Below are 10406 nucleotides of genomic sequence, written 5' to 3'. Positions count from 1 at the left end.
TCTCCCCTCAGCTCCTCTTCTCCACACCAAAGCCCCCTCAGACCCCTCACACCCTTCCCGGCCTCTCCACACCCCTACCAGGTCCGGTCCCTTCTCCGCACGCTCTCCAGCCCCTCCAGGTCCCTCTTGGAACCAGGGAACATTGGAATGGGTTGGGTTGGAAAAGTCCTTCCAGATCCAATCCAACTCTTGACCCGAGGTCACTCCCAAACCACCTCCCTTCCCAGGGTCTCCATCCCCTTCTCCGGACGCGCTCCAGCGCCTCCAGGTCCCTCTTGGAGTGAGAAGCCCAAAACTGACCCCAGGGTTCGAGGTGCGGCCTCCCCAGGGGTCGATCCCATCCCTGTGCCTGCTGGACACCCCATGGTGACCCCAGCCAGGATGCTGGTGGCCACCTGGGCCTCCGGGGCCACTGCTGGATCCTGTTGGGCCGCTGTCGACCAGCGCCCCAGGGCCTTTTCATTGAATCATAAAGTCATAGAATCATAGAATCACGAGGTTGGAAGAGACCCACCGGGTCATCGAGTCCAACCATTCCTATCAAACACTAACCCATGTCCCTCAGCACCTCGTCCACCCGTCCCTTAAACCTCTCCAGGGAAGGGGACTCAACGCCCTCCCTGAGCAGCCTCTGCCAGTGCCCAATGACCCTTTCTGTGAAGAATTTTTTCCTAATGTCCAGCCTAAACCTCCCCTGGTGGAGCTTGAGGCCATTCCCTTTCGTCCTGTCCCCTGTCCCTTGGGAGAAGAGCCCAGATCCCTCTTCTCCACAACCTCCTCTCAGGGAGTTGCAGAGAGCAATGAGGTCTCCCCTCAGCCTCCTCTTCTCCAGGACAAACACCCCCAGCTCTCTCAGCCGTTCCTCATAAGGCCTGTTCTCCAGCCCCCTCACTAGCTTTGTTGCTCTTCTCTGGACTCGCTCCAGAGCCTCAACATCCTTCTTGTGGTGAGGGGCCCAGAACTGAACACAGGATTCGAGGAGCGGTCTCACCAGTGCCGAGTCCAGAGGGAGGATAACCTCCCTGGACCTGCTGGTCACGCCGTGTCTGATCCAAGCCAAGATGCCATTGGCCTTCTTGGCCACCTGGGCCACTCATGTTCAGTCGCTGTCAACCAACCCCCCCAGGTCCCTCTCCTCCAGGCAGCTTTCTAGACAGACTTCTCCTAGTCTGGAGCTGCTCAGGGTTGTTGTGCCCGAAGTGCAGGACCCGGCATTTGGCCTTGTTAAACCTCATCCCATTGGTCTCAGCCCAGCAGTCCAGCCTGTTCAGATCCCTTTGGAGCCTCCCGACCCTCCAGCAGATCCAGCTTCCACCCAGCTCAGTGTCATCCCCAAACTTGCTAAGGGTGCACTCGATGCCTTCATCCAGGTCATTGATAAAGACATTGAACAGGGCTGGAGCCAGCACTGAGCCCTGGGGACACCACTTGTCACTGGCCTCCAGCTGGATTTCACACAATTTCCCACCACTCTCTGGGCCCTCCAGCCAACCAGTTTTCCACTCAGGAGAGTGTGCGCCAGTCCAGCCCAGAGGTGACAGTTTCCGAAGCAGAATGCTGTGAGAAACTGTGTCAAAGGCTTTACTGAAGTCCAGGAAGATCCATCCACAGCCTTTCCCTCATCCAGCAGCCGAGTCACTTTGTCATAGAAGGCGATCAGGTTAGTTTGGCAAGACCTGCCTTTTGTGACCCCGTGTTGACTGGGCCTGATCACCCGGTTCTCTTGCATGTGCTTCATGATCACACTCAAGATCACCTGCTCCATGACTTTCCCTGGCCCTGAGGTCAGACTGACAGGCCTGGAGTTCCCTGGATCCTCCGTGCGACCCTTCTTGTAGATGGGCACAACATCAGCCTTCAGTCCAGTGGGACTTCCCCAGTCTTCCAGGACTGTTGGAAGATGATGGAAAGGGGTTTGGCCAGCACACCTGCCAGCTCCTTCAATACCCTTGGGTGAATCCCATCGGCCCCATAGACTTGTGGGTGTCTAGTTGGGCTAGCAAGGCTCTGACCACCTCCTCTTGGCTCACGGGAGCCTCATTTGGCTCCTCTAGCTCCTGGGTTTGTGCACAGACGGAACGACTCTCTTTACAATTAAAGACTGAGGCAAAGAAGGCATTAAGTACCTCAGCCTTTTCCTCATCCCCTGTCACTGTTGTTCCTTCTGTGTCCAATAGGGACTGTATGGTCTCCCTGGTCCTCCTTTTATTATTTATATATTTATAGAAAGATTTTTTGTTATCTTTCACAGACTTTGCCAATCTGATCTCTAGCTGAGCCTTAGCCCTTCTGATTTTTTCCCTACACAATCTCACTTCCCTCCTGTAGTCCACCCAAGAGGCCTGTCCCCTATTCCAGAGCCCATAAACATTTCTCTTCTTCTTGATATCACTCAAGATCTCTCTGTTCAACCAAGATGGTTTTCTCCCCTGCCGGCTTTTTTTTCCGGAACATGGAGATGGCTTTCTCCTGAGCTGCTAGCATTTCCCTTTTGAAGAGCTCCCAGCCCTCGTGGGCTCCCTTGCCCTTAAGGACTGTCTCCCATGAGACTTTGCCAACCAGCCTGCTGAAGAGATCAAAGTCTGCCCTCTGGAAATTTAATGCTACTGTCCTGCTAACCACCCTCTTCACTTCACCTTGGGGCACAACAACCCTGGGCAGCTACAGACTAGGAGAAGTCTGTCTAGAAAGCTGCCTGGAGGAGAGGGACCTGGGGGTGTTGGTAACAGCGACTGAACATGAGCCAGCCGTGGCCCAGGTGGCCAAGAAGGCCAATGGCATCTTGGCTTGGATCAGAAACGGCGTGACCAGCAGGTCCAGGGAGGTTCTTCTCCCTCTGGACTCGGCACTGGTGAGACCGCTCCTCGAATCCTGGGGTCAGTTCTGGGCCCCTCACCACAAGAAGGATGTTGAGGCTCTGGAGCGAGTCCAGAGAAGAGCAACAAAGCTGGTGAACGGGCTGGAGTACAGGCCTGAGGGACCTGGGGTGGTTTATCCTGGAGAAGAGGAGGCAGAGGGGAGACCTCATTGCTCTCTGCAACTCCCTGAGAGGAGGTTGTGGAGAGGAGGGAGCTGGGCTCTTCTCCCAAGGGACGGGGGACAGGATGAGAGGGAATGGCCTCAAGCTCCACCAGGGGAGGTTTAGGCTGGATATTAGGAAAAAAAATTTCACAGAAAGGGTCATTGGGCACTGGCAGAGGCTGCCCAGGGAGGGCGTTGAGTCACCTTCCCGGAGCGGTTTAAGGGACGGGTGGACGAGGTGCTAAGGGACATGGGTTAGTGTTTGATAGGAATGGTTGGACTCGATGATCCGGTGGGTCTCTTCCAACCTGGTTATTCTATGATTCTATGATTCCATCCCTCTGGACCTTCAACTCCACCAGTGCCCGATCCCTGCAGCCCAGGCTGCCACCGATCCTAATGTCGCTGGTGAGTTCGCTCGTATTGGTGACCACCAGGTCCAGTTTTGCATCTCCTCGGGTGGGGGTCTCTACCAGCTGCGCTAAGAAGTGACCCTCAATGCACTCCAGGAGTCTCCTGGATTGCCCACAGCTTGCCGGGATACTTTTCCAGCAGATGTTGGGGTGGTTGAAGTCCCAGAGCAGGATCACAGAATAACAGAATCCCAGAATCACTAGGTAGAAAGGACCCTCTGGATCATCGAGTCCAACCATTCCCATCAATCACTAACCCATGTCCCTCAGCACCTCGTCCACCCGTCCCTTAAACCGCTCCGGGAAGGTGACTCAACCCCCTCCCTGGGCAGCCTCTGCCAGTGCCTGAAGACCTTTTCCATGAGATGCTTTTCACTAATGTTCAGCTTGAAGGGGTGGACCCAGAGGGAAGGGATGGACCCAGAGGGAAGGGATAGATGCAGAGGGCAGGGATGGATCCAGAGGGCAGGCATGGATCCAGAGGGATGGGATGGATTGAAAGGGAAGTTATGGACCCAGAAGGAATTATAGGATCTAGAATGGAGAGATTGACCCAGAGGGAAGTGGTGGATGCCAGCGTTGCAGCCTGTTCAGATCCCTTTGGAGACTCAAAACCCACCAGGAGATTGACAGCTCCTCCCAGCTTAGTGTCCTCTGCAAAGTCGCTGAGGGTGCCCTGGATGCCTTCATCCAGGTCATTGATAAAGGTGTTGAAAAGGGAAGGGATGGATCCAGAGGGAAGGGATGGACCCAGAGGGAAGGGATGGATCCAGAGGGAAGGGATGGATCCAGGGGGAAGAGATGGACCTGGAGGGAAGGGATGGACCCAGAGGGAAGGGATGGACCTAGAGGGAAGGGATGGACCTAGAGGGAAATGATAAGATGGGAGGAAAGAGATGGGTCCCGATGCAAGTGTTAGACCCAGAGGGAAGGCTTGGATCCAGACAGGATGGATTGAATGAGACTGAATGATAGAATCACCAGGTTGGAAAAGGCCTCTTGGATCATTGACTCCAACCATTCCTGTTGGCCACTAAACCTCAGCACCTCGTCCACCCATCCCTTAAACACCTCCAGGAAACTCAACCCCCTCCCTGGGCAGCCTGTTCCAGTGCCCAATGAACCTTTCCATGAAAAAATTTTCCTAATATCCAGCCTGAATGGATGGATCCAGAGGGCAGGGATGGACCCAGAGGGCAGGGATGGATCCAGAGAGCAGTGGTGCATCCAGGGGAAGAGATGCCCCCAGAGGAGAAGGACGGGGCAGCTGGGGCAGGAGAAGCTCTCCAAGCTGTGGGCCAATGGCAGGGAGCCCCGAGGGCGCCTCAGCTGTTCCCAGGCAGAGCCCCGGCCCAGAGCACCCTGAGGAGCAGACAGACGGACGGCCGCGCGCCCGCACCTCTGCCTGGAGACGAGTGATGCTGCCCAGCTGCGCTGCGCACTGGGCCGCGCTGGGACTGCCAGTGGCGCCACTGGGCAGCACTGGGGCAGAGTGCGGCTGGCTCGGGGGTGCCGGCACCTCTGCCTTCTGTGCCGGGAGCACCATGGGGGCTGCTGGCGTGCTGGGAGCTGGGGCTGTGCTGGTGGCACTGGTGGCGCTGGGAGCCCACGGGGCTGCCGGCGACGAGACCCGAGGTGAGCTCAGCCCCACGGCGTGGGGAGGTGCTGGGCGCTGCCGGGGGGCCGGAGCCCAACCCCGGCTTGGGGGGCCGCGAGGGCGAGCCAGGGGGAGAGGGGGTGGCATGGGGAAAGGGGGTCCCCGGGCATGAGCCTGGGGATGAGTTGGGAGGGACCTGGAGGAAAGAGATAGAACTAGGGGGAAAGGATGGATCCAGGGGGAAGGGATGGATCTGGGGAGAATGGATTGTCCTAGAGGGAAGTGCTGGATCCAGAGGAAAGGGATGGAACCAGAGGGAAGAGATGGACATGGAGGGATGATATGGAGTTAGGGGGAGGGGATGGATCCAGAGGGTAGGGATGGAGCCAGACAGAAGTGACAGACTTAGAGGGAAAGGATGGAGTTAGGGGGAAGGGCTGGATCCAGAGGGAAGAGATGGACTCATAGGATGTAATGGACCCAGAGGGTAATGGCGAGTCCAGAGGGGAGGGATGGATCCAGAGGATAGGGATGGAGCTAGGGGGAAGGGATGCACCTGGAGGGAAGGGATGGAGCTAGAGGGAAGGGATGTGTCCGAAGGGAAGTGATGAACCTAGATTTTGGGAGTGGATCCAGAGCAAGGGCATGCATCCAGAGGGAAGGGAGGGATTTGAAGGAAGGGATGGATCCAGAGGGACATGGACGATCAGGAGAGTCAAGGCTGGGTGAACCTCGTGAGGTCCAAGGAGGCCAAGGGCGAGGTCCTGCACTGGGCCAGGGCAATGGAAGCCCAAGGCCAGGCTGGGTGGAGGATGGATCGGGATCAGCCCTGAGGAGAAGGACTTGGGGTGCTGGGGGAGGAGAAGCTCCCCACGAGGCAGCAGAGTGGGCTCCCAGCCCAGAACCCGCCGTGTCCCGGGCTGCATCCAAAGCCAGGGGAGCAGCAGGAGGGAGGGGATCCTGCCCCTCTGCTGGCTCTGGGGAGACCCGACCTGGAGCCCGAGTCCAGCTCCGGAGCCCTCAGCATGGGGAGGACACGGAGCTGTTGGAGCGAGGCCAGAGGAGGCCACGGGGATGATGCGAGGGCTGGAGAGAGTTGGGGTTCTCCTGCCTTGTTGAGGAGCTTCCAGTACAGAAAGGGGCTGCCCAGAGCAGGGGTGGCTGCCCCATCCCTGGAGGGTTCAAGGGCAGGTTGGATGGGGCTTGGAGCCCCTGATCCAGTGGGATTTGCCCCTGCCCATGGCAGCAGTTGGAAGGGGATGGGCTTTGAGGTCCCTTCCAGCCCAAACCGTTCCGTGATCTCCATCCCCATCAGCATCAGCAGCACCGTGACGGGTACGACCATCATCTCCATCTCTGTCACTATGAACGGTCCGATCACCCTCGTCACTGTTGTCACTAGTGACACCGAGAGTGGGATTGGGGGCGTCTCAGTGAGTTTGTCAGCGACACCAGAGTGTGTGGGATGGTGGGAACAGTGGGAGAAGGGATGGACCGAGAGAGAAGGGCTGGATGGAGAGAGAAGGGATGGAATGAGAGGGAAGGGAAGGATCCAGAGGGAAGGGATGGATTGAAAGGGAAGTTTTGGATCCGGGGGGAAGGGATGGATTGAAAGGGAAGTTATGGATCCACAGGGAATTATAGGATCTAGAGAGGAGAGATTGACCTTGAGGGAAGTGGTGGATCCCAGTGTTCCAGCCTGTTCAGATGCCTTTGGAGACTCAAAACCCTCCAGGGGATCGACAGCTCCTCCCAGCTTAGTGTCCTCTGCAAAGTCGCTGAGGGTGCCCCGGATGCCTTCATCCAGGTCGTTGATAAAGATGTTGAAAAGGGAAGGGATGGATGCAGAGGGAAGGGATGGATTTGAAAGGGGGTCCCCAGGCATCCTCCCACCTGCCCCATCACTGGGCGCTGGAGGGGGAAGGGGCAGCGGCTCCTCACCCCAGCTCTGCACCAACAGGATTCTTCCAGTACCAGCATAAAGCCGACTGCTACTTCACCAACGGCACCGAGCGGGTGAGGTATGTGTACAGAGATATCTACAACCGGGAGCAGCACGTGCACTTCGACAGCGCTGTGGGGGTCTTCGTGGCCGACACCCCCCTGGGCGAGCCTGATGCCAAATACTGGAACAGCCAGGAGGACATCCTGGAGGAAAGACGAGCTGCAGTGGACAGGTTCTGCCGACACAACTACGAGGTGGCAAAGGATTCTGTTGTGGATCGTCGAGGTGAGCGCGTGGCAGCCCCTCTCCGGGGGTCGGGCACGAGCCAAGCCCCCGGGCGCAGGAGGGCAGCGCGTGTCCGTGCCGCGCTCGCGCAGAGCCCCCGCGCCCTTCCCCGAGGCCCCCAGCCCCACCACGGCCGCGGCTGGACGGGACCCCCAGGGCTCCTCCAGTCCAGCTCCCGGCCCTGCCCACAGCCCAGTCTCCAGCCCAAACCTCCCCTGGCCCAGCCGCAGGGGGTTCCTCTCATCCCATCGCTTGTTCCTGGCGAGAAGAGACCGACCCGCTGGACGAGGACGGGGCTGGGTGGTGGCCACAGGGGTTCGGCTTGGACGGCAGCACAACTTTCTTCCCCAGAAGGGCTCTCAGGCCCTGGAACGGCTGCGCAGGGAGGTGGTGGAGTCCCCATCCCTGGAGGGGTTCCCAAGCCGGGCAGATGAAGTGCTCGGAGATCTGGGTTAGCAGTGGCCGCGTCCAGTTGACCTTGAGGGTCTCCAAGGTCCTTCCCAACCTAGCGATTCAATATTTTCTGGTCTCTCGTACCTGGAGAGTTCGTACTGGTTGGGTTTGAAGGTCTCCAAAGTCTTTCCCAACCTCGTGATTCAATGCTTTCTGGTTCCTCTTTGCTGTAAAGCTTCTCCAGGCTGAGCATGAGGGTTTCCAAGGTCTTTCCCCACATTGTGATTCAATGGCTTCTCGCTCCTGGAGAGCTCCAGGTGGCCTTGAGGATTTCCAAGCTCTTTCCCAACCTTGCGATTCAATGCTTTCTGATTCCTCGTACATGGAGAGCTCCAACTGGGCTTCAGGGTCTCCAAGGTCTTTCCCAAATTAGTGATTCAATGCTTTCCAGTCCCTCTAACCTGGAGAGCTCTGGTTGGCCTTGAGGGTCTCCAAGGTCTTTCCCAACCTAGCAATTCATTGCTGTCTGGTTCCTCATACCTGGACAGTCATTCCATTTGGGCTTGAGCATCTCCAAGGTCCTTCCCAGCCTCGCCATTCCATGCTTTCTCACCCCTGGAGAGCTCCGGCTGGGCTTGAGGGTGTCGGAGCCCTCTCCCAGCAGCGCCTCTGTGCCCTCTGCCTCCCGGCCTGCCCCGCGAGCCCCCGGCCCCCTGTCTGGGGAGCAGAGGGCGAGCCCTGGTCCAGGCTGGGTGGCCCCTGGGCTCTGGCAGCCCCGGGGCAGCTCTCTGGCGCTCTCCCCCAGTGCAGCCCCAGGTGGAAATCCACCCCGTGCAGTCGGGCTCCCTGCCCCAGCCCGACAGGCTGGTTTGTGCCGTGACGGATTTCTACCCCGCCGAGATCGAGGTGAAGTGGTTCAAGAACGGGCACGAGGAGGTGGAGGGCGTGGTGTCCACGGACGTGATGCAGAACGGAGACTGGACCTACCAGGTGCTGGTGATGCTGGAAAGCATCCCGCAGCGCGGGGACACCTACACGTGCCAGGTGGAGCACGCCAGCCTGCAGCGCCCCGTCACCCAGGCGTGGGGTAAGAGCCTGGGCTGGGGGCAGGGGGAGTGGGACGGGGCCCCCCGAGCCCTGAGCCCCTGCTCTCGGCCCCGCAGAGCTGCAGGCGGACGGCGCCAGGAGCAAGATGCTGACGGGGGTGGGGGGCTTCGTGCTGGGCTTCGTCTTCCTGGCGCTGGGGCTCGTCCTCTACGGCCGCAACAAGGTCAGCGGGGGACAGGGGGCAGGGGTTTGGGGGTCATAGGGGTCTGGAGAGTCATTGTGGTCTGGGGGTCAATGGGGTCTGGGGGTTCATTGGGTTCTGGGGGGACCTGGGACTTCGGGGGTCTTTGGGATCTGGTGGGATCTGGGGGTTTGAGGCGTCTGGGGTTTGGTGGGGATGTGGGGATTGGGGGGCCCTTGAGTTCTTGGTGCTCACTGGGTTTTGGGGGCATCTGGGGCTTTTGGGGGTCATTGAGGTCTGGGGGTTCATTGGGTTCTGGGGGGACCTGGGATTTCAGGGGTCTTTGGGATCTGGTGGGATCTGGGGGTTTGAGGCGTCTGGGGTTTGGTGGGGATGTGGGGGTTGGGGGACCTTTGTGTTCTTGGGGCTCACTGGGTTTTGGGGGCATCTGGGGCTTTTGGGGGTCATTGAGGTCTGGGGGATCATTGGGTTCTGGGGGGACCTGGGATTTGAGAGGGGGTCTTTGGGGTATGGGAGTGCTGGGGTTTGGGGGTTCATTGGGGTCTTGGGGGTTATTGGGGTCTGGGAGGACCTGGACTTTGGAGGATCATTGGGGTCTGGGGGGTCATTTCGTTCTGGGGGTTCATTGGGGTCTGGGGATGTCATTAGGGTCTTGGGGGGATCTGGGGTTTTGGGGAGTCATTGGAGTCTGGGGGCGTCATTAGGGTCTGTGGGGACCTGGGTCTTTGGGGAGTCATTAGGGTCTGGGAGATCACTGGGTCCTGGGGAGGCCTGGGGCTTGGGGCGGGGGGTCATTGTGATCTGGGGTTCTCTTTGGTTTTGGGGTCCCTGGAGTCTGGGGGTCCCTAGGGTTTAAGGGATCTGGGGCGTTGGGTGTTTCTAGGGTTTCGGGATCCTTGGGGTTTGGTGGGACTTGGGAATCCTCCAGGTTTGCGGGCACATGGGTTTTGGGGGATCCCTGGGGTTTGAGTCCCCGAGTCCCTGGGGTTTGGGAAAGTCCCTCAGGTCTCTGGGGGTTCCAGGACCTCGAGAGATCCCAAGGGCTTGTGGAGACCTAGGGACTGGGGGTCCATGAGGTCGGGGGGGATCTGGGGTTTGAGGGGTTCCTGGTGTTTGGGGGCACTTGGGGTTTGGGGGTCTCTGGATTGTGGTGGTTCCCTGGGGTTTGGGGTCCCTGCCCCCCTCATCTCCTCCCTTTCCCCCCCAGAGCTCCTGAAGGAACCCCAGCTCCTGCGTAGCCGCTCCAGCGCCGCCCGTGCCCCCCAGCCCCCCGACCCCCGCCTGCCCCACTGCGGGCTCCCCCCAGCCCCCCCGCTGCTGCCTCGATGCTTGATAAACACTGAGAGCTGCACTGGGGGCTTCACTGCAACCTCGCTGGGGACACTGGGAGGCACTGGGAGGGAGATGGGGACACTGGGAGGCTCTGGGAGCTGAGCTGGGCAGACTGGGAGGCACTGGGATCCACCTGAGGGTGCAGCTCAGGTCTCCCCCTCCCCTCTCCCA

The 10406-nt window shown here is 59.2% G+C and overlaps 1 protein-coding gene across 1 annotated transcript; it reads left to right on the top strand.

Annotated features, from left to right (window-relative positions):
• The first annotated feature begins 4839 nt into the window (after positions 1-4839).
• LOC138733900 (class II histocompatibility antigen, B-L beta chain-like) lies at positions 4840-10199 on the top strand. The gene is made up of 5 exons (XM_069881417.1): positions 4840-5069; positions 6992-7261; positions 8460-8741; positions 8818-8924; positions 10111-10199. The coding sequence occupies exons 1-5, from the start codon at positions 4853-4855 to the stop codon at positions 10117-10119; spliced, it is 885 nt and encodes a 294-aa protein (XP_069737518.1). The 5' UTR covers positions 4840-4852; the 3' UTR covers positions 10120-10199.
• The last annotated feature ends 207 nt before the right edge of the window (positions 10200-10406 follow it).

This window comes from Phaenicophaeus curvirostris, unplaced genomic scaffold (genome assembly GCF_032191515.1).
Source record: "Phaenicophaeus curvirostris isolate KB17595 unplaced genomic scaffold, BPBGC_Pcur_1.0 scaffold_44, whole genome shotgun sequence".
Classification (NCBI taxonomy): Eukaryota; Metazoa; Chordata; class Aves; order Cuculiformes; family Cuculidae; genus Phaenicophaeus; species Phaenicophaeus curvirostris.
This window is presented reverse-complemented; position numbering and strand designations above follow the sequence as displayed.